Source organism: Quercus lobata, chromosome 2 (assembly GCF_001633185.2).
Source record: "Quercus lobata isolate SW786 chromosome 2, ValleyOak3.0 Primary Assembly, whole genome shotgun sequence".
Classification (NCBI taxonomy): Eukaryota; Viridiplantae; Streptophyta; class Magnoliopsida; order Fagales; family Fagaceae; genus Quercus; species Quercus lobata.
The window spans coordinates 94982056-95006609 of record NC_044905.1 but is presented as its reverse complement, the minus strand read 5'-3'; the positions used below and the strand labels follow the sequence as shown (position 1 = coordinate 95006609).

At 34.1% G+C, this 24554-nt stretch overlaps 4 protein-coding genes across 4 annotated transcripts; 2 read left to right on the top strand and 2 right to left on the bottom strand.

Annotated features, from left to right (window-relative positions):
• The first annotated feature begins 1495 nt into the window (after positions 1–1495).
• LOC115973901 lies at positions 1496–2450 on the top strand. The gene has a single exon (XM_031094142.1). The coding sequence runs from the start codon at positions 1496–1498 to the stop codon at positions 2372–2374; it is 879 nt and encodes a 292-aa protein (XP_030950002.1). The 3' UTR covers positions 2375–2450.
• Positions 2451–6624: 4174 nt separating this feature from the next.
• Positions 6625–7062, top strand: LOC115973899. The gene has a single exon (XM_031094141.1). The coding sequence runs from the start codon at positions 6625–6627 to the stop codon at positions 7060–7062; it is 438 nt and encodes a 145-aa protein (XP_030950001.1).
• Positions 7063–18635: 11573 nt separating this feature from the next.
• On the bottom strand, positions 18636–19514 carry LOC115973898. Its single transcript, XM_031094140.1, has one exon. It carries the CDS (start codon positions 19512–19514, stop codon positions 18636–18638), a length of 879 nt encoding a protein of 292 aa, XP_030950000.1.
• Positions 19515–20903: 1389 nt separating this feature from the next.
• On the bottom strand, positions 20904–21938 carry LOC115974122. The gene has a single exon (XM_031094338.1). It carries the CDS (start codon positions 21793–21795, stop codon positions 20917–20919), a length of 879 nt encoding a protein of 292 aa, XP_030950198.1. The 5' UTR covers positions 21796–21938; the 3' UTR covers positions 20904–20916.
• Between the last annotated feature and the right edge of the window lie 2616 nt (positions 21939–24554).

Sequence of the window (24554 nt, the reverse complement as noted above, 5' to 3'; positions counted from 1 at the left end):
AACAAATCCGGTGAGGACTTGCTAGATCTGACGAAGATCTAGCCGGATTTAGGTAGTTTCTGTCGTTGCTCTATGGATGTTGGTTTGGACCAACTTGACCTCCATCAGTGACAGCCTCGCTGGTCGGTGGCAGGTCTGAAAATCCTTAACTCGAGCCAGTTGAGTCGGTAGCAAGTTGGGCACAAACCTAACCCGAGCTGACCTGTGGTCACCCCTAGTGAACATATAGTAGAGTTATTTATTTTTAGCTCAACTCCAGATCTTCAAAAGACAAGTGGATATTTTTGGAAGTGATGCTATAAGGTTTTTAGTAAACAAGTTTTATTTGCAAGAATTAACAAACTTGAAAAACTGCTATTGAACATAGAACTTCACCCATTATGAGAATAACGTGATTCGACATCTTAACTTCAAAAAATTGTTCAAAATATTTTTTGATTGCGCCAATGGCTAGTGAGGACTAGAAAATCAATAAGTTGCCATTTTGTTTATAGAGTGCTTGTACTTATCCTTACAACTTACAGCTTACAACTGCTAATAAAATCCAGAACAGGGAAGATGGCCTGATCCTGATCAAATTATTGTATCTGATCACACTATTGTATCCAAAAAGTGTTAATGATTGGAAGATATCGGCCTCAATTAGAGCCTCCCAAAGATATGAACTCCCCAATAAAAAGTCAGTTCTCTAAATATATGAAGCTGTTCCAAGAATGACTACAAAAAACCAACGAAGTAGCTGGGCATAAAAAAAAAGGGAAGATATAATTAAAGCTTCCCTCTACTTTAAAAAATCTGCATATAAAGAGAGAGATAAAAGGGACAACAATGAATTTAAGATTGGATCAAGTCTGTACCATCTTCCTTTTAAGCATGTATATTACATAAATTGTTAATTTATCATTCACCATACAAAGCATCATGCAATGTGTGCAACTATAATATAACAATATTTAGTAGAAACATAATTACACCTTCTAATTATAAGAAATATAGAAAAAATTTCATTAGAAAACAAAGAAGTTCTACCATATATAACCATGACCATTACTTGTAGTTTAATAAGTGTCGTGCTGTAGCCTTTGGTTCCCAGGAAGGCAGGCAGGCCAAATTGGATAGACGAGCTTCGCCCTTTGTTGTGCTAGAAGGGATGGTGTCACACTGCTAATGTGTTTCATATTTAACAGATCTTTTCCCAATTCAATATGTATGGTTATCTTCTGCAAAGATGCTCTTGTAAGATAAGAGGAATAAAATAATTGTATATTGAGTTGGGAGGCTGGCAGGAGGGAGACACTGCATAGACAATGCTGAGAGAGTGTCTAGATCCAGATCAAAATCATGTTACAACTCATTGATGTTTGAAAATATTGTGATTCCTTATGTCCACCTCACCCCATCATATATATTGAGAAGCTGCTAACTAAAGCAAAGCAAATTGCTACACAAGATTGTACATTCAACTGCAAGAAGTCTTTTACTGTTTTAGGAAAACATGGCTGCCACTCCTGTCAACCAAATCTCCCTTCACCATTTTCGCTCTAACAGCTTTCCCACCAGAGCACACCCGCTCATTTCAGAATTCAACGACCAGTTGAGCAGATTGAGATGTTCTGAAGCAACCTCTTCATCATCAGCATCATTAAGCCAGAAACTAATTGGCCTTCAGGATTTGAATGACTGTGTTGATAACTTGCTCCTGTTGCTTTTTGCACAAGCCTTAGCCCAAGAGCAGAATCAGAAATGGTTTAATGAGCTGTTGGATGGATCTCTTAGGCTCTTGGATGTGTGTGGTATTGCAAGAGATGCATTGTTGCAAACAAAGGAATGCACGCGTGAACTTCAATCAACCCTGCGCAGAAGACATGGCAGTGAAATGGAGGTTGCAAGGGAGGTTGAAAAATACTTGGCCTCTAGGAAGGTGGTAAAAAAGGCAGTGCAGAAGGCCTTAAAGGGCATGCAAACTAAGTTTAACTCTAAGAAAAATGAAGATCTAGCCATTGTTAGCTTGTTAAAAGAGCTAGAGGCTGTAACTATCTTGGTTTTTGAATCACTCTTGACCTTCATAGATGGACCAAAGCTGCAATCAAAATCAACCAGCTGGTTTGTAGTTTCCAAGCTGGTACACCCCAAGAGAATAGCATGTGAGGGTAAAGAAACAGATGCAAATGAATTTGAGAAGGTAGATGCGGCATTACAAACTCTCATTAGTCACAAGACAAGCAAATCTGATTACTCCATCCATGTTCAGAATGCGCAGAACTGGATGGGGAAGCTGGAGTCAAGCATTCAAGATGTTGAAGAGGTGCTTGAATGTTTGTCTAGGCGTCTAGTCAAGACCCGAGTTTCCATTCTCAACATTCACAACCACTAGCCCTGAAATCATCATGGGCATCCAGTTTTGTCTGTGAATTTGTACAAGTTGATAGACCTTCTCTTTTTGTATAAATACATGAATGAAAAACACATATTTTGCAAACACATATTTTGCTCTTCTACTTCTAAGTTTTTTTTAATTATTTATTTATTTATTATTATTATTATTTTTTAATTTTTAATTTTTTATAAGAACTTCTACTTCAAAGTTAATCCACTGCCTTTGACAAATATTAGCTCATATCACTATTGAATTCTATTGTAAGAGTGTTCATTTCAAGCGCATGAATGGTTCAATTTTTATAAATTCTAGGATATTGACCTTGCAAAATACCTTGTAAAATTTAAAATCTCAAGTCAATTGTTCAAAATCTGATAACAAAAATATAGTAAATGATCATCTCACTAGCTCAATCCATAAGAACTTGTGAAATTAATTAATTGAAGGAGGTGGTTTGGGTCATTGAAATTTAAATTTGGTCCTGTGGAATATTTTATCAATCCAGCCTATGGGTTCCAATTTCTGCTCAACGTATAACGCTGTGCATTTGGAGAATGCAGTGCTTGAATCTGGTTAAGAACCAAGCTCCTCCACTTACGGGAATCTATATATTACTAAAAGCTGAAGCGTAGCGTTTAATGTTATTATGCTCACGTTGAGCCACATCAGCATCCACGTCATTATCCTTTTTCTTTTCAATTTTCCTATAATTGTTTTTTAACATTTACTTTTTTTTAATAATTGCACTTTCTCTAACCTTTCTCGTGCCTTTACCTTTTCATCTCCCTACTACCCTCAACCTTAATATCACTTTTCATCTTTTTTTATCATGTCTCTTCATTTTTCCCTCCTTACCTTTTCATCTCCCCACTACCCTCAACCTTAATGTCACTATTCATCTTTTCATTCATTTTCATTTATTTTGTCTCTTCATATTCACACCATCTTCTATAAATTTGTTATTCTCTCTTTCATTATTTGCATAGTTTTCCCTCACAAAAAGGTTGTTTCTCTCTCTCTCTCTCTCTCTCTCTCTCTCTCTCAACAATTTTTTGATTTTTTTTTTCCTGCATCTCTACTAAAGTTGATAAATTTTTGTGTTTGTTATAACTTTACATTGGGTTGGTATGATTTAGTTTTGTGTTTTAAGTTTTTTTTTTTTTTGTTCTCTTTGATTGTTAAATATTATACTATTGCGTGATAAAAAAAATAATCTATATATTACTAAAAGCTGAAGCATAGCGTTTAAAGTTACTGTACTCACGTTGAGCCACATCAGCATCCACGTCATTATCCTTTTTCTTTTCAATTTTCCTATAATTTTTTTTTAACATTTACTTTTTTTTTTTAATAATTTCACTTTCTCCAACCTTTCTCACGCCTTTACCTTTTCATCTCCCCACTACCCTCAACTTTAATATCACTTTTCATCTTTCTTAATTTTATCTCTTCATCTTTTCCTCCCTTACCTTTTCATCTCCCCATTACCCTCAACCTTAATATAACTATTCATCTTTCCATTCATTTTCTTTTATTTTGTCTCTTCATATTCACACCATCTTCTATAAATTTGTTATTCTCTCTTCCATTTTTTGCATAGTTTTCCATTACAGAAAGGTTGTTTCTCTCTCTCTCTCTCTCACACAATTATTTTTGGATTTTTTTTCTTTTTTTTCCTTGCATCTCTGCTTAAGTTGATAAATTTTTGTGTTTGTTATAACTCTACGTTGGGTTGGTACGATTTAGTTTTGTGTTTTAAGTTTTTTTTTTTTGCTCTCTTTGATTGTTAAATATTATACTATTGCGTTATAAAAAAAATTTAAAAAGATAATATATAAGAATACAATATATATTATTCTATTACATAACATAATTTGGGTAATTTGGTATTTATTGTTATATATATATATATATATATTATATTTTTGCTTTTTTAATCTTTTCAAAAATTTTATTCAATATTTAAACTCAGTCACATCCTCCATATAATTAAATTATTTATATTTTTTAATTAAACATATAATATTTTATTTAAATTTAAATAAATGAAATTGTACTCACTTTTTTTAACATTTATACTTTCTCCAACCTTTCTCTTTCTTTTTACATTTTCATCTCCTCACCACCCTCTGTTTTAATATCACTCTTCATCTTTCCCTTTATTTTGTTTCTTCTTATTGTTATCCTTTTAGTATAAATTTGGCATTCTCTTTTCCATTATATGCATAATTTTTCTTCACAAAAAAATTTATTTCTCTCTCTTTCTCTCTCAATTTTTGGTGATATATATATAATTTGCATCTCTACTTTAGGTTGAGAAATTTTTGTATTTTTTAGAACTCTACTTTAGGTTGATCCAATTTAATTGTGTTTTAAGTTTTTTTTTTTTTGGTTGTTAAATTTTATCATATTGCATTGTAAAGAATTAAAGATAGTATATAAGAATGTAATATTTTAATATTACATAATATGATTTAAATAATTTGGTATTTATTTAGAGATAATTAATTTGGCATTTATTGTTATATCTTTTATTTTTATTTTTTTCTTCTCATATTATTTTATTCAACATTATTATTGTTGTTGAATTAATATATTAGATTGTATATTTTTTAAAATTCAATAGTATATAAGAATGTAAAATTTTAATATTAAATAATATGATTTAAATAATTTGGTATTTATTTAGAGATAATTAATCTGGCATTTATTGTTATATCTTTTATTTTTATTTTTTTCTTCTCATATTATTTTATTCAACATTATTATTATTATTATTGTTGTTGTTGAATTAATATATTAGATTCTATATTTTTTAAAAGTCAATATATTAACTTGAAAGAAAATAAAAAACCAACTATTAACCAATAATAACTAAAATAATAATATTATCACGCGTAACGCGCAGGTCTACGACTAGTTGAACATAAAAACAGAAAGGACAACAAGACAACAGAGCTGTCATTATACCAATTGTCTCAAAATAAATTGATGAATACACATCTAAAATCATTGAGAATCACGTGGTTTACTTGAATTTTGTGTGCTACAGTAGGTACAACCCATGTTTATTAATCAACCCAATAAATACATTTTTCTACATTATGAACAGAAATGGAGAAGTCACATATCCAGATCTTGTCTTTCTATGGCACAAAAAAAATGTAACAATCACATTGATTAACCACTTAAATCATTAAGCATCATAATGGCTAACCAATTAATGATATTTATGTGTGCACGAGGGGTATAAACTACTGTCTGCCTGGAAGACAGGCATGTGGACTAAATATAATGGCTATTGCCTTTTCTTTTCCTTCGTTATATAATATAATTTAATTAAATTTAGGAAGATTCCATTGTGATTTTTAAATTTAAAAGTAATTGAATGTGAGTTGGAGAGCTGGTTACAGGAGACATTGCTAAAACATTGCTGAGATAGTGAGTTGGAGAGCCGGTTCAATGTATGTCAACACCACCCATGTCTTGCATATTTTATAGATTATTTTGCAACATATGGTATATATGATTATCTTATGTGAAAATATTCCTGTGATTTTAGAGTTTATTTAATGAATTGGAGAACTGGTGAGAGGGAGACATTGCAAAAACATTGCTGAGTGTGTGTTTATATCAAGATCCAGATCCCAATCTCAATCATGTTATGACTGATTGATAATCCAGGAGAATGAGATTCCTCATGTCCCCCTAACCTCAAAAAATATAAATAGAAGGAATGCCACTGCAAATTGCTAAACCAAATTCTACATTCAACTGCAAGGCCTATTTCTTGGTGAAGGAAAACATGGCTGCCTTTGCTTTCAACTCAAAATCCCATCAACACACTCGCTCTAACAGTTTACCCACTAGAACACACCCTCTCATTTCCGAATTCAATGACCAATTGAGCAGATTGAGAGATCTTGAAGCAACCTCTTCATCATTAGCGTCAATATGCCAGAAGCTAAATGGCCTTCAAGATTTGCATGATTGTGTTGATAAATTGCTGCTATTGCTGTTCACACAAGCCTTTAGCTCAAGAGCAGTGTGAGAAGTTGGTTAGTGAGATGTTCGATGGATCTCTTAGGCTCTTGGATGTTTGTGATATGGCAAGAGATGCCTTGTTGCAAACAAAGGAATGCACTTGTGAACTCCAATCAACTCTGCACAGGAGACCAAGCAATAAAATGGAGATCTCAGGGGAGGTTGAGAAATACTAGGCCTCAAGGAAAGGACTAAAAAAGGAAATGAAGAAGGTCTTAAAGAGCATGAAAAATAAATTTAATTACAAGAATACTGAAGATATTCTCATTATTAGCCTGTTAAAAGACCTAGAAGCTGCAACTCTAATTGGCTTTGACTCCCTCTTGACTTTTATTGCTAAATCAAAGTTGCAATCAAAGTCAAGCAGCTGGTCTTCGGTTTCCAAGCTAGTTCACCACAAAAGAGTGCCATGTGAGTGTGAAGAAACAGATGCAAATGAGTTTGAGATGGTAGATGCAGCATTGCAATCTCTCATCAGTCACAAGCCAAGCAAATCTGATTACTCTTTGGTTATTGATAATGTACAGACCTGGCTCGGGAAGTTGAAATTGAACATTCAAGATCTTGAAGAAGTTTTTGAATGCCTTTCTCGGAGTATTGTCAAGACTAGAGTTTCCCTTCTGAACATCCTCAACCACTAGCCCAAATATTGTCAAGGGCATTCATTTTTTCCTGTAAACAATTACAAAATCATACAGCTTATATACATGACATGAATTAGACAAATATAATTTCACATCCGATTGTAACTATTCATTGGCTTAAAAAATTTTCTCGCTTCTTTCTTGCTGCGTATCTCTCTTCCTTGATCATCAATTTTTTGTACAAGATTTCTTGCTCTGCTTGCACGATTACACATAAATAATAGCATGGTCACCTGAAAGTTACATGAAAGTATATAAAAGCGGCAGTTGAGCAAAAGAATATTAAGTTCTTCCAAATTTTACGACCAAATCAAGAAAAAAGAAAAGTCTGAAAGAAATTGATACGTATATTTACAATTCAGAACCTACAAGAAGCAAAGAGTATAAGGTACAGTCTGTTTTAAGTACAAGAGAAGACTGTTATAACTAAACATCAAAGTTCACAAGGTACAAAAACCAGCAAGTTCACAAAGAACATAAATACATCATTAATTAATAACTCCTAACTCCCCTGAAACCAAGAAGCCAAACCTAGTCCCCTTTTTATTATGAAATGAGAAAGGGATGTCTCAATGAGCTTTAGCCTGACGCTCCTTAATTTCTTTAATATCTTTTTCAATACGATTTAGGTGAGGTAGAATCTGATGCAAGCAAGGTAGAATCTGCTGCAGGAGATCCATCATATCAGATAATGTAGGTTGAGCATCACCGGATTTATGCTGTCTGGACTCAGCAGCCATAACTTCTGCAATCTCATCAATATCTCGATCTAAGTCATCATCGGAATCACAGACAATGTGGTTTGAACGTTTTACATGAGATGAACTGAGCTGAAGTGTACTACTCCCAGTAGCAGATAACCTCTGGTTTTCCTGCACCTCCCACGAACCTAATACATGAGTTTTACTCAAACTTCCATAACAGAGTATAAGTGATTTTGAATCCGATGATGACTTGGATCGAGAAATTGATGAGGTTGCTAATGCTATTGCTGCTGAGTCCTGACCATCTACATCTGGAGCTCAGGCTGCTCAAGCAAAGCCCTTATCTAAACGTGCAAGGCAATCTGTTTCTGATTCCGATGATGACTTAAATCAAGAGATTGATGTGGTTGCTGATGTTGTTGCTGCTAAGTCCAAACCGTCTATATCTAGTGCTCAGAAAACATGAGGAATACAAGTGAAATGGAGTTCAGAAAAGGTGACATCCCGTTCCAGATAAAGGCGACGTTTGGAAAAGATACCATGGTATGAGGTTTGGGCATCGAGGTTATGGAAACGATGTTCATCAAAGTCATTGGATGCAGATTCATTACGCCTACGGCGAGGGGCCATAATGCACCTGTGATCAGTCAATGTCGTATAACATGAGCTTAGATGTGATGATTAGACTCTAAGCTCAAAGCACATTCGTTTAGCATTTTTTCAAATACTTCTTGTATATTACCAAAAGTGAGAACTACAATTTTTGTAGGTTACCTAATTTAGGATTCTAGCAAGTGGAGTGGTGTATTCGTGGTTTACCCTTCAAGGATGGGTGGGTCCAAAGGGCACTGCCTTGGTGGTCATGTCATCAAAATATATATATTACCAAAAATGGGAATAAATTAATGCAACAATGCTTGAAAAACATCCCTCATTCAAGAATAAAATACTTTCCAAGTACAAATTGCATGACCCATTATAACCTTTCTATCAAAAAAAAAATGCAAAATTGCAGAACCCGTTACACAAAGCCTAAGATTTGAGTTTAGAATGAAAGAAATTGGAAGTACTGAAACATTCTAAACCCCCTATAGTATTAGAAAAGAAAACAAAGGAGAGAATGTTGGATTACCTGATGATACCGAGTTAAAAGTCGAAGCAGAAGGAGGGGAATGGAGATTTCGCAAGGTTCTATATACGAACGAAAGCGTAATGAAAAAGAAGAAGAGCCATTTTAAGCTAGGCAAATTCCTTTATATTCACTCGAGCGAGTTTTAGATTAGATAGACTACTTTCTATTTTTAAAAAGTCTTGATAAACTACTCATGACTTGCATGTCTTTTTTGATCACCTTATGACTTGCATGTCTTTTTTGATCACCTTATGACTTGCGTGTTTTATAGATTATTTTTGCACCATATTGTATAAGATATAGTATGATTAATATTACGTGGAAATCATGCTGTGACTTATAATTTGAAAGCAATAATAATCACGTGATCTTGAAAAACCACTTTATCATGGACATCATCAATATGCCAAAAACTAATTGCCTTTCAAGATTTGCATGATTGTGATGTGTTGATAAATTGCTCCTATTCTATTGCCCTTAACACAAGCTTCAGGTCAAGAGCAGCACAAGAAATGGTTATAAGATATTATAAGATTATAAAGCTTAGGCAAAATAAGCTATAATTAAGCCTAAATTTTGACACTATTGTTTTTTGGTATTTATAAGTTAAAAGTTTGAGACTTTGATATTTTGGTGCTACTATGTTTTTTTCACGCTCCACTTAAACTTTTGTTTAAGGTTTTATTTATTTATTTATTAACTTTTTTTTTTGGTTGAATAAATACTTTATTAATCAACCCAAAACAATGGAAATACAAAAATGTTTGGGCCTAAAACCATCTCTATTTAAAGCTTTCACCACAGATAAAGGTAGAATGGAGATGGGAACTAGCCCATACCAAGATAGAAAAGCAGCCCATTAGACAAGAAGATGAGTAGAGACATTGCCCTCTCTATTTACAAAGAGAAAGAACCATTTACTAAAGATTTAGCCAAATACAAATATCATCAAATATGGGTTTGATACTCCGGTGAAGGATATAATCTACATTCTTCAAAGGATCAATAACATTTAAAGCATCACCTTCCAAATTATTTATTTATTACTTGACAAAAAGTTAGAAGAATATTAAATATAGCATAGAACATAATGTTGAGTGGCTAAGATGGAGTAGCTATTTAGTTTTTGTTTTTATTTTTTGTTTATTTATAAAAGAAATGATTATTTTTGTTTGTGAGTTTGTTTCTTTTAAAATAAATTATGTACTTGATAATGCTAATAGGTTTTTTTTTAATTAAAAAAGAATATTGGACATATACTATGAGATAATAAATAAGATATTTTTTTCATTTATAGATTATGGAGAAAGCTAATATTTGACTTTTTCAGTTAAGAATATTGTCAAAACTAAATTTTAAAGGAGAAAAAAAAAAAGATGATTTTTTTTAATTTTTTACATTGAAAGGAAATTGTTATGAAATTTAATGCAAAATCAATTATAAATGATTTTAAAGATTTTTTTTAATAAAAAAGTTGAGTTCCATTTTGATAAATGATTGAGTGAAAATGTATTAAAAAACAGTTTTTTTTTTTTTTTTTGGGTATTCATATTGATATTGAGTTTTCCCTAAAAAAATATTGATATTGAGATAAACAACTTGGTTCATTGGTTCATTTATAGGCTATAGTCCTTGCCACTATTTGGAAATACATGTAAACTGAATTTAATATTGAGATAAAACACAAAGTTATCATAATTATCATAAGTCAAAGTTAAATATTTAGAATACTAAACTCCTAGAAAGCACGTGCATGTCAACACTTCCATAAATAGCAAGAAAAAGTGAAAGGTAATATAATAAGAGGGTTTTGTCTAAAAAAAAAAAACCCAAAAATTAAAGTGCCCACATAGCTCTATATGTCATAAGTGGGAAAAAGTATTTTGTATCAAATGATACCATGTCATCCGTATCAAAATTCAATAAACGAGAGACATGTATGCAAAAATAACTACTTATTAACACGTCTTTCAATTATTAGTAAGTTAGTTATTTTTTACGGACATGTCTCACACTTATTGAATTTTGATACCACTGACATAATATCATTTGATACTAAATCCCTAAATAGTGGTCTCCTTCCAAAACCAACAACAACAAAAAAAAAAACTCTTTTTATTTACAATACAATTATAAATTAAAAAAAAAAAAAAACTTTCTCAAAAAAAAAAAACAATTATAAAAAAAATAAGGGGTAATTACACATAACCCACCTGTGGTTTGGGTGAAAATCACCTTACCTACCCGTGGTTTGAAAAATGTCACTTAACCCTCCTGTGGTATGTTTCCATCAATCTCCATAACCCACCTCAAGCCCAGCCATTACAAAAATACCTCTTATCTCCAAACACAACATAACGCAAATCAAAACACCCAAAACTTAGAAACTTTTCGAGAGAGAGACCTGTGGTGAGATCAACGTGTTCTTCGTGGTTTGGAGTGTCTGGAGGGGGAGAAAACACAAGTTTCGCAACATCAAAGCTAGGGTAGATATGTGTGACTGGTGTTGATACGCATTTGGGTTCTTGATGGCATTTTTTTATTGCGACCCACCCACGTATATAGGGTTTGTAAAATTTTCTCAAAATTGGTGTATGTTAAATCGGCATTTTGCTATTTATATGTAGAATCGCTTAGGATATAGCTAATGTACTGCTATGGTTGTTTATATAATGCGTATACCTAAAAGAATCAAGTTTATTTGTCAATGATTACACTTGTTTGTAAACTGTGGGTAGTGTGGTCCCTATGAATTTGTTGGTAATCTGGTTTTACATGTGCTATATGTGGTCCTTTGTCCGTGTGTTGTCTCTCAACAACAAAACAAATTTTATATGAAAACAAAATAACACTATGTTTGGCTTGTTGTCTCTTTTGGCTTGTTATTTTCTGCATGTCAGTATGTAAACAAACTACTTATTTTAATTGCAAATTGTTGACTTCACATTTGACATTGAAATTCATGTTAGGGGATGTTTTGTGGAGGACCCAACCCTACGATATGTGGGTGGGTTTGTACATATATTGACAGAAATTGACCTTGATAAGTTGAGTTTCTTTGAAATTCGAGATTTATGCCATCTAGTTGGTGCTCCTAAAGAACACAGTAGATATAAGTATTTACTTCCTGAAAGTGATTTAGAGGATGATTTAAGGGACATAGAAACAGATCTAGTGATGGAGGGGGAGTGGCAGATGATGGTGTAGGTAGTGATGGAGGGGGAGTGGCAGAAATAGGTGGTGATGTAGGTGGTGTAGGTGGTGATGGAGGGGTGGATGAAATAGATTTGGAGAGTGATTATGATGAAGTTTTATTAGAGGAAGAATAAGATGTTGAGACTGATGAAAACGAAGATGTTTAGAATGCTGAGGATTTTGAGGTGGTGCAAGAGTTAAAGAATAGGATGTTGAGATTGGTGCAAGGGTTGAAGAACAGAATGTTGAAGGAAATGATGATGATGATTGGCTATATGAAGGCCTGGAGGGGGGACTTTAGTGATGACATATTTGTTGCTCCAAACTCAACTCCACAAGGTTCTGCTCCAACATCAGGCAATGCTCCTAATACAACCCCAAAATCAAGCAATGCACCCCATGCAGCCCGAGAAACTAGTGGCATAATTGGTTTAAATGGTGGAGATGGAACTGAGTGGGCTGAGCTAGCTCTTGAGGATGAACTGGTAAGCATGGATGGGTCTGATGATGAGCAGGTACCTGAGCAGCTAGAGTTTAATGCTAAGAGTGACATGAGAAATATTGTACTGAAGAAGAAAATGAAGTTTCCTAATGCAAAGGTGTTTAGAGCTGCTTTGAGGGAGTATGCAATTAAAAAAACCTGTTGACATCAAATTCAAGCTGAATGAGTGGACCAAGATATCAGTTCACTGCAAGAATGAGTGTGGATGGAGATGCTATGCATCTTAGACAAGTGGGAGCTAACATTTCAGATTAAGACCTTGATTGATGAGTGTACTTGCCTCAAGTCTTTTAAAAATAGCCAAGCAACATCACTTATGTTGCTAAGAGGTTCATTGAGGATTTTAGCAAAAATCCAAATTGGGAGGTGAGTGGTGTACACAACCATGTGATGCAAAATTTATCTGTTAACCTAAGTGTAAACCAAGTGTATAGGTCAAAAAGAAAGGCAAAGGATTTGATCAATGGAGATGAGCAACTGCAATATGGTGTCCTTAGGGACTATGCACAAATGATAAACACTGTAGACAAGGGGAGTAAGGTTACACTACAGACAGAAATGGCTGATAAGACTTCCCAACCAAAATTTAAGAGAATGTATGTTAGGTTTCAATGCTCAGAAGGTAGAATTTTTAGGTGGATACAGGCCATTTATAGGTTTAAATAGTTGTCCCATAAAACACAAATTTGGTGGGCAAATCTTATTTGCCACTGCTAAGGATGCAAATGACAACATTTTTCCAGTAACCATGGCTGTTGGGAGAACAAGAAAACAAGGAGTCTTGGATATTGTTTTTGGAAATATTTGCTGATGATATAAGGAGACCAAAAGAGCTTCAGTTGGTCTTCATTTCTGATAGGCAGAAGATATGAAAGTTTTGTTTAGTTATACTTGAATGGTTTACTTTGTTTGCTGAACTAACATGTTTTGTTTGTTTGTTTGGTTATTTGCAGAGGCTTATACCTGCAATAGAGACATTATTCCCTACTGTGAAGCATAGATACTATGTGAAACACATCTACAACTATTTCAAAGTCAATCACAAGGGATTAGAGCTGAAGGATGCATTGTGGAGGTGTGCTGCTGCCACAACAGTAAAGGAGTTTGAGAGAGGCATGCAACACATAAAGGATTTGGATGAAAAGGCATATTAGTATCTTGCAAACATTGCACCTGCACAGTGGACAAGGTCACACTTCACTCCTAGAGCCTTAACAAATTGTTTGGTAAATAACTTGAGTAAGTCTTTTAACTCAATGATTTTGAAGTCTAGGGACAAGCCTATCTTGGCAATGTTGGAGTGGATTAGGGTTAGACTTATGACTAGACTTTACACAAAAAGGAAAGGGATAGAGAAGTATGCTGGAAAGTTGTGTCCAAGCATACAAGATAAGTTGGAGAAATTGAAGCTTGAAAGCAAGTCATTTAGTGCTACCCCAGCTGGCAGTTTCCTTTATGAGGTAGCTAGTCAGTATGAGAGGCATGTAGTTAATCTTAGCAATAAGACATGCAGCCATAGGTCTTGGGATTTAAATGGCATTCCATGCAAACATGTCATAACAACCATTTATACAAATATTGAGACACCAGAAGACTACACCCACCCATGCTACCACAAAGATACTTACATGGAGATATACAAGGAGGTACTTCCTCCCATGCCTGGCCAATCAGAATGGGATGAGACTAGACAGCCTGCTCCCCTAGCACCTCACATATACAAACCACCAGGTAGGTCACCCAAGCAAAGAAAGAGGGTTCCTTATGAGCCTAGGAACCCTTACAAAGCAAGTAGGTTGAACAGACCTATAAGGTGTGGGAAATGAAAAAGGAAGGGCATAACTCAAGAAGGTGCAAGACTGGCATCACTGGGGAGACACCATGGTAGAGGAAACAAAGGCTTCAAAGAGAAAAGGCTGTAAGTAGTTAGGATTTAAATGGCAAAAAAAAAAAAAAAAAACCTTGTTTTTAAACTTACAAAGGTATTCATGTACTCAAACTGGGTTTTGTTGCAGACAATGAGAGGGGTACCTATACCTAGTACCAGATTTGGATCTGTACCTCAGCCTGCACCCTAGCCACCATCCCAGCAGCCTACCCAGACTTACAACATGAGGTCTACCACTCAACCTTCATCCTCACAGCAAGGAAATCAAGCTTCACAACAAGGAAATCAAGCTAGGCCATCTCACAGGAGAGCAGGATGGTTCGCTTCCTCACAGCCAAAGTTTCACACACCTAGGGAGACCTAGGATACCCTACCAAGTTCTTCACAAGTAACTTAGTTGAGTTGCTTCTTTCCTGGATGGTTGTGTAGACTGGGATATTTTTTAACAAGTGGATCTATTTTTTATTTTGTAGCCTTCACATGCAAATAGGAGCACTGGTGGTGCAAGGACTAGAGGATAGCTTGTTGCACAAAGGCCACCAAAAATGAATTTAGTGGGTGGAAAGAGTAAAGGCAAGAAATGAAGCTAATGGGTACGCATGCCAGCATTGGGAGTAAAGGTAGGGGTAGGAAAACATGTGGGCCTGCAGCTAGTGTTTTTTGTGAAGACCACTGTTGGCTTTTTGTAATTATCAATTAGTGTAAAAAACAATCACCTTGTTTTGAGCAATTTTATATATATATGTAGCTGACCTTGGAATGTGTTTTTTTGTAATTTACTAGAAGTTAAAGTACAATACACTCCAGGTTGTTATTATGGTATGAAATTTTGTGGTATTATATGGAAGTTGTGGTATTATGGTATGGAAGTTGTGGTATTTATTCAATTAAGTTTGTATGGAACATTATTTGGACAAACCAGATTATATAGAAGTTTATTTATTGCTGCTACAGATTGTATCCAAGTAGATTTTTCCAATACTAAGTGTATGGAAGTTGTTATTGTGAAATGGTTGTTATGGTATGCGCAAGTCATTGATAATTGACCAATACTTCTTTCATTATATGCCAAGAGACTAGTGGCATAACCAATACTTCTTTCATTGAATGATTGTTATGGTATGCACAAAATACTCAATAATTGATCAATTCTTCATTCATTAACATATCAAAACATTATATCAGTAGGCTAGTGCTATTACAATGTAAATTCATAAACATCATTGCCATAACTATCTCTACTAACCAATTAACTATTTCAGGGCAACAACCTCGGCCTCTTCACTCCAGAGAACTCAATTGAGCCAAAACACAACAACAACATAACAATAACAAAAAAGATCCATGACAAAATGCATGCAAACTTCCACATTCTTTGCTTCTCTTCAGCAAACATTGTCGTTTCCTTAGCTTTTACACAGACAGCTCGAGCCTTTCTCTCATTCTCCTTGGCTTTGGCTTCCTCTTCAAGAGCCTTTTTTGCCATTTGCCTAGCTTCTTCTGCCATCTGCCTTGCTGCATCTACCATTTCCAGAGCTGTCCTTTCCCTCTCATTGGCAAATTGGAGAACGCTTTAAAGCCTAGACATCCTCTCTAGAGCCAAAGGTGTAGTTTCATTCCCATGAGGACAAGTTGGGTTATCAACCCAAACAAAGAAAGGACACTTAGGACCAACCTTATAACGGCTACAACCCAAGAACCTCCTCCCAAAATTATACAAACTCAAACTTGTTCTCAAAACACAAGTCTCCTTATTGCACATATGCCCACATGAACACGAGAAATCACCACTTGATGAAGAGATATCAACAAAACATGATTCCTAGGAAGTACAAATTTAGAGTTTCACACAATAAGTTGGCACTTGAACAAAATCTGAAACCCTAAATTGAGAACAGACACAAATACCTTGATTTTCTTTACTGAAACTACCTTCCGTAGCTTTGATGTTGTGAAACTTGTTTTTTCTCCCTCTCCAGACACTCCAAACCACGAAAAACACATTGATCTCACCACAGGTCTCTCTCTCGAAAAGTTTCTGAGTTTTGGGTGTTTTGATTTGTGTTATGTTGTGTTTTGGGGTTAAGATATGTTTTTGTAACGGCTAGGCTTGAGGTGGGTTACGGAGATTGATGGAAACATACCACAGGTGGGTTAAATGACACTTTTCAAACCACGGGTAAGCAAGGCGATTTTCGCCCAAACCACAAGTGGGTTATGTGTAATTACCCCAAAAAATATCCTTCAAAAAAAAAAAAAAATCTCTGCTAAGAAAAAAGTAATGACTAATGAATTATATATAAGTTAGCAAAGAGTGACTAATCATTCATGAAGGCTGAAGAAGATTTGGCAAACCATTGTCGTGATGCATTTTTTTTTAGGCCATAACTAACAATATCAACATGCTTCGTATGACATTTTGGTTATTTATTAATTTGGGATCCAAATTTTAAAGTTTGGAACTTCAAGATTTGAACGTTGGCATGTTGTCTAGCTCAGCTTAAAAGATTATTATTATAATTTTATTTTTTTACCATCAATAAGATGATTTTATAATTGAGCATCAATATTGATTAGAATTTTATTTTATGCCGGAAAAAATTCTCAATTACAAGAAATAAATTATTGGGTTAGCTAGTTAACACATAGTAGACTCTTTTTTTTTTTTTTTTTCTTAGCTCAACTCCAGATTTTCAAAAGATAAGTGAATATTGTTTCTAAAAAAAAAAAAAAAAAGACAAGTGAATATTTTTTTAAAATGATGAGTTTTTTTTTATTAGTAAACAAATTTTATTTTCAAGAATTTACAAACTTGAAAAAATACTATTGAACATGGAATTTCACCATTATGAGCATCATGTGATTCAACATCTCAACTTAAAAAAATTATTGAATATTTTTTAATTGTGCCAATGGTTAGTAAGGACTAGAAAATTTATAACATACCAATTTTTTTATATAGTGCTTAATTGTACTTATACTTACTTTTCTAATTTTTATTCCAATTATGAAATAAATATTTTCAATAATGAATATTATCAAAATTTTGTTTTACGACAAAATAGAATATGGTATTTTAACAGATTATTTGATTTTGCACATTAAAATGAAAATTTTCTCAAAATTTAGTATAAAATTAATCATAGATGATGTTTAGAATTTAAAATAAAATCTTTGAGTTCCATTTTGATGTATATATCTTACAAATGATTGAGTTGAAATGTATTTAGAAATATTTATATATGTCTTTTATTTTATTTATATGTTGTTAAAATTGAATAGAAGCTAGTTTTATTTTATTTATTTTTTTCATTTATTAATTTAGTTTTGAATTTTAGTATATTTCTTATTCTAAAAACTATTTTTTTAATAAAAAATTTCATGTTTTTGCCCCCAAAAAAACAAATTCCTCCTTCTGTCTCTATGAACTTAAAAGTCAGCACTTAGGTCTGCTTGACTACCAAGCAAACTAAAGCCTCTATGAGTTAGAAATAAATTAGGGTTGATTTGAGTCTACACTATAACATTGAGATATTTTGAATAAAGTTTTATTCATCAAAATAATCCCCCTCAATTGGAGTACAATACTTTGCTGATATAGACTACTAAACCCTAGTTCTAACTAACTTAAAAATCCTAATTTTAATTGACTTTAGAAATCCTAATTATCAAATTATTAAAATGAACTTTGATTCTAATAAAATAAAAATTCTAATAACCTAATTAACTGCTAAGACCTAAAATAAAATACAATGACTTCATAATCATATAAGATTAAAATAAAATAAAATTTTCTTTGTGCTTCCGGCATTAGTTAATCAGCTTCCCTATTGTCATAGGAATCATTACAGCTTAGAAAATAAGTTTAAATGCGTGTTGCTATCTTTTGGTCCAAGACTTTGGGTTGATATGGTAAAATTTACCATATTGAATTAATAATTTTTTTCATACATTCTAGTTTCAAAAGGGATAAATGCTCTAGGAAGAGAGTTATGTAACAAGACACTAGTGATAAATTGTGTAAGACAATAATAAGTTGATTTAGAATAAGAAGAGAAAATATATATTTCTGTCATTCATCTACATGTATAGATGTATGATTTTCTAATAGTTTACAGACAAAAATGGCTTCCCATAACTATTATTGGGCTAGTGATTGAGGATGTTGAGAAGGGAAACTCTGGTTTTGACAAGATGCCTAGACAGGCATTCAAGCTCTTCTTCAAATTCTTGAATGTTTGATTCCAACATTCCAAGCCAGGTCTGCACATTTTCTATATGCACAAAATAATCAGATTTGCTTTTCTTGTGGCTGATGAGAGATTGTAATGCTGCATCTACTATCTCAAACTCATTTGCATCTGATTCTGGACTCTCACATACCACTCTTTTGTGGTGCACCAACTTGGAAACCAAAGACCAGCTGCTTGACTTTGATTGCAAGTTTGGTTTAGCAATAAAACTTAACAGGGTTTCAAATCCAGTGAGAGTTACAGCTTCTAGCTCTTTTAACACGCCAATAATGAGAAAATCTTCAGTATTCTTATAGTTAATCTTAACTTGCATGCCCTTTAAGGCCTTTTGCAACGCCTTGTTTTGGATCTTCCTTGAGGCCAAGTATTTCTCAACCTCCCTTGCGATCTCCATGTTACTATCTTTTCTTCTGCGCAGAGTTGATTGAAGTTCACGTGTGCATTCCTTTGTTTTCAACAAGGCATCTATTGCAGTACCACACACATCCAAGAGCATAAGAGATCCATCCAACATCTCATTAAACCATTTCTTGTGCTGTTCTTGTGCCAAGGCTTGTGTGAAAGGCAATAGGAGCAACTTATCAACACAATCATGCAAATCTTGAAGGCCATTTAGTTTCTGGCATATTGATGTTGATGATGGAGAGGTTTCTTCAAAATCTCTCCATTTGCTCAATTGATCATTGAATTCTGAAATGAGTGGGTGTGTTCTAGTAGGCAAACTGTTAGAGCGAGTGTGTTGATGGGATTTGGGGTTGACAGGAGAGGCTGCCATTGTTTTCCATAAACAAGAGGTTTTGCAGTTGTATGTACAATTTGGTTTAGTAATTTGCCTTGGCATCTCTTCCATATATATTTTGAGGTGAGGGAGACATGAGGAATCTCATCCTCTTGAAAAATTAATAGTCATAACATGATTGAGATTGGAATCTGGATCTAAACAATTCAGCAATGTTTTTGCAATGTCTCCCTCTCACCAGCTCTCCAACTCATTATCCTTTAATTTAAAATTCTAAAATCACAGGACTGTTCTCACATAAGATAATCATATATGAAATGTGTTGAAAATAATCTATAAAAATGGCAAGACATGAGTGATGATAGCACCTTTTCTGACACATGAAAAATTAATAAAAATTTTCTTTCTTCCAGAGAGACAAGAAGCCTGCACCACTCTTGCACAAGTATATATAATTAATTATGAAATTTAAAATAATTCAAATTACAGTGATTAAAATTATTTGGTCATGCTCAACATACGGTTGAATTTCCTGAGTATCAGAATTGCTTATCATTTTTTTTTTTGCCTGACTTCTGATCCTGTCTTAAATCACACAAACGTGTATTCCTGTAAATGGTAGTGTGTTTCTTAATGATTTAATCAATGTGGTTGTTACATGATTGTTGTGACATAGGCAGGCAAGATCTGCACATTTGACATCTCCATTTCTGTTCATAATGTAGAAAACATTATTAGGCTGATTCTTCAAAAACATGGGCTGTCCCTTGAAGAGAGACGGTCAGGATTTTTAATATCTTAAGTATTCATCATTCAAGTTAACCATGTGAGTGTCAAATATTTTAGATGTGTATTAATCAGTTCTTTGAGACAATCGGAATATTGACTGCTCTGGTGTCTGCTTTTTCTTTTCTGTTTCTATGTTCAACTCTGTAAGTGCAGGAGCTTGGTCTTTAACCAGATTCAAGCTTGCATCCCCTCAATGCTCAGATTTATGTGTCAACTGTCAAGTAGAATTTGGAACCCATAGGCTAATTTGCTAGAAAAGTCAAAGTTGCCAAATTTAAATTCAAATGGCTCAACCCATCTCCATCTATTTATTCATTTCACAAGGTCTAATGGATTGAAATGGTGAGATGATCATTTACTATACCTCTATTACAAAATTTTGTACAGTGGACTTGAGCTTTAAAATATTACGTGATATTTTGTGAGGTCCAGTATTTTAGAATTAATTTTAAATGAACATTCTTGCACTAGGAGTGAATACACTTAGAATAGAATTCAATTGTAATACTAGGAAATATATGTTAGTGAATTGACTTGGAATTAGAAGACAAAATATATTTGTATTTCTTTCATGTACATGCACAAAAGAGAAGCTCTATTATGTTGTACTACTTTACAAAAAAAATGGATGCCCATGATGATTTCTGGGTTAGTGGTTGAGGATGTTGAGAAAGGAAACTCTGATCTTGACTAGACGCCTAGACAGACTTTCAAGCACCTCTTCAAAATCTTGAATGCTTGATTCCAACTGCTCCATCCAATTCTGCACATTCTGAACATGGATGGAGTAATCAGATTTGCTTGTCTTGCGACTAATGAGAGATTGTAACACCACATCTACCTTCTCAAATTCATTCACTTCTGTTTCTTCACCTTCACATGCTATTCTTTTGGGGTGCACCAGCTTGGAAACTACAAACCAGCTGCTTGATTTTGATTGCAACTTTGGTCCAGATATAAATGTCAAGAGTAATTCAAAGACCATGAGAGTTACAGCTTCTAGCTCTTTTAACATGCTAATCATGGCTAGACCTTCATTTTTCTTAGAGTTCAAGTTAGTCTGCATACCCTTTAAGGCCTTCTGCATTGCCTTCTTCACCGCCTTCCTGGAGGCCAAGTATTTTTCAACCTCCCTTGCTAGGTTCATTTTACTGCCATGTCTTCTGCACAGTGTTGATTGAAATTGACGTGTGCATTCCTTTGATTGCGACAATGCATCCCTTGCAATACTGCACACATCCAAGAGCCTGAGAGATCCATCTAACAGTTCATTATACCATTTCTCACGCTGCACTTGAGCTAAGGCTTGTGTGCAAGGCAACAGGAGCAAGTTATCAACACAGTCATGCAAATCTTGAATGCCAATTAGTTTCTGGCTTAATGATGTAGACGATGAAGATGTTGCTTCAGAACATCTCAATCTGCTCAAGTGGTCACTGAATTCTGAAATGAGCGGGTGTGCTCTAGTGGGCAAGCTGTTAGAGCGAAAATGGTGAAGGGAGTTTTGGTTCACAGGAGAGGCAGCCATGTTTAAACAGGAAAGATGTCTTGCAGTTGAATGTACAATTTTGTGTAGCAATTTGCTTTGCTTTAGTTAGTAACTGCTCAATATATATGATGGGGTGTGGTGGACGTAAAGAATCTCAATATTTTTAAATATCAATGAGTTGTGACACGATTTTGATTTGGATCTGGACATCCTCTCAACATTATTTTAGCAGTGTCTCCCTCTTGCCAGCTTCCCAACTCATTATCCAATTAATTTAAGCTTTCAGACTTGCAGGACATTTTTGCAGAAGATAGCACTACATATTGAATTGGACAATAATGTATATGACATGCAATGCATGAGCGGTGTTGACACCATACCTACCGGTACAGCAAAGGGCAAAGTTCCTCTACCAGAAGGCTACAGCACTACAGTTAATATATTACTAATGATGGTCATGCTTATATATTGTAGAACTTCCTCATATGCTATAAATTCACTTTACAAAATCAGGATAAAAAATAAAGAAGTTGCATATGCAGATCTTGCCTGCCACCAATTGTATCATTAATAATCATCATCCTGTTTGCATGATTACACGTAAATAACAGTGTGGTTACTTGAAAGATACATGACAGTATATAGAAAAGGAAGGTCAGCATAAGAATTTTTATATTAAGAACCTGCTGGAAGCAAAGAGTACATTATCACCTATTGTATTTTCATTGAATGAAACTGGTAAATCAAGATGCTCTTGTGATTCTAAAATTTATAAGTAATTAATCATGAAATGGAGAGCTGGAGAGGGGTAGACATTGCAAAAACATTGCTGACATCACTTAGTATTTTGATCCAAATTGTTGTTATGTTATTTCTAATTTATTTATGAGATTCCTTTTGTTTCCCATACTTCAATATATATATATCAAATCGATAGCAATGGATGGAAGGCTGATTGCTAGACTGAATTGTACATTCAACAGGAACAGGTAAGACCTCTCTTCCAAGGTAAAATGGCTTCCTCACTTCTAAATGCAAAATCCCAATACCATACTTGTCAAACATCTTGCCTTCCAGAACACACCCTCTCATTTCAGAGTTCAATGACCACTTGTGCAGATCAAGGGCTTCTGAATCATCTTACGACTTCATCAATAAGCAATGGACTCAATGGCCTTCCGGATTTACGTGAATGTGTCGATAAGTTGCTTCAGCTGCTGTTTACTCAACAAGCCTTAGCCCAAGAGCATGCAGCACAAGACGTGGTATTGAAGAGCTGTTGGATGGATCTCTTAGGCTTTTGATGTGTTTGGAATCACAAGGGATGCCTTATTGCAAACAAAGGAATGCGCACTTGAACTCCAATCAATTATGAAAAGAAGAAGAGGGGGTGAAATGGAGCTTACAGGGGAGGTAGGAAAATACTTGATTTCCAGGGAGGTGATCAAAAAGGCCATCCACAACGCTTGGAAATCAAGTGCACCACCAAAAGCCATAAGACTTTGACCATAATTAGCATATTGAGGAAGTAGAAGTGACCATAATTAGACAAAGTTGAGATCAAAGTTCAGCAGCTGGCCATTTGTTTCCAAGCTGATGCACCCCAAAAGAGTGGCATGTGAGGATTCAGAAACAAAAACAAATGAACTTGAGGTGGATGCAGCATTACAATCTCTCATGAGTCACAAGATAAGCAAATCTGATTACATCACGCATGTTGAAAATGTGAAAAACTGGCTGGAAAAATCAGAGTCTAGCATTCATGATCTCGATGAAATGCTTGAATGCTTGTTAAGGTGTCTAATCAAACTAGAGTTAGCCTTCTTAACATCTTCAACTACTTGCCCAAATTTCATATTTGTTCAAACTCGTATAAGTGCAAGTGTAATTTCTTTTCTCAGTTTTTGACGTAAATTAATATCCTACACAGTCATTACAATTGTTTTTGCACTGAACTGCCTTCTAGAGGACTAATTTTTACCATTGGGATTAGGGTTGTAAATGAACTAAGCTGTTTATAAACAGCTCAAGCTCGGCTCGAGAATGAACTTGTTTATGTTCGTTTGTTTAGAAAATAAGCCAAAGCTCAAGTCTTAAGTTTAGACTTGATTATAAAAGGAGTCAAGCTCAAGCAAAATAACGTGCTTATGAACAAGCTCGTAAACATGAGGGCTCAATTTAACTATATATAATATTATATTTTTACATGTATACTTGTCTAAAAATATATTTATATAGACTTCAAATTGTATTATATAAATTTTTCAATAGGTTCATATGATATTAAATTATTATTTGTAGCTTATTAATGATATAAATAGTCTATTCATAATCAAAATTCATAAAATTATGAAAATGTAAAATATTTTAGTCATGGTTTCACACTATATAGGAAAAGAATAAGTTATTCAAGTAACTCGTGAACAAGCTCGAACTTTGCTTGACAAGAAAATAAGTCAAGCTTGAACATAAAATCTTGTTTGATAATAAACTCGAGCTTAGCCCGTGTTCGAAAAAAAATTAAATAAACAAGCTTGAACATTTAATACTCAGCTCAGCTCGGCTCGTTTAGAGCCCTAACTGGGATGGTTTAAAAGTGCTATATACCTTTTGGTCTTTTTAGTTCTTCAAATTTCTTTCCAATGCAAATAAACGATTAAAACAAGTAGATCTAAATGATACTCATTAAAAAAAAAAATCAAAATCAAAGTACATAATATGATATAATTATCTCTGACATGAAACGATTAAGAACCACAGACAATGGCCTTGTTGGAACCGGGCTAACTGAAGGCTGA

Excerpts from the sequence above, each read along its gene's own strand:
- LOC115973901 (XM_031094142.1), top strand. The coding sequence starts at position 1,496 with ATGGCTGCCACTCCTGTCAACCAAATCTCCCTTCACCATTTTCGCTCT.
- LOC115973899 (XM_031094141.1), top strand. The coding sequence starts at position 6,625 with ATGAAGAAGGTCTTAAAGAGCATGAAAAATAAATTTAATTACAAGAAT.
- LOC115973898 (XM_031094140.1), bottom strand. The coding sequence starts at position 19,514 with ATGGCAGCCTCTCCTGTCAACCCCAAATCCCATCAACACACTCGCTCT.
- LOC115974122 (XM_031094338.1), bottom strand. The coding sequence starts at position 21,795 with ATGGCTGCCTCTCCTGTGAACCAAAACTCCCTTCACCATTTTCGCTCT.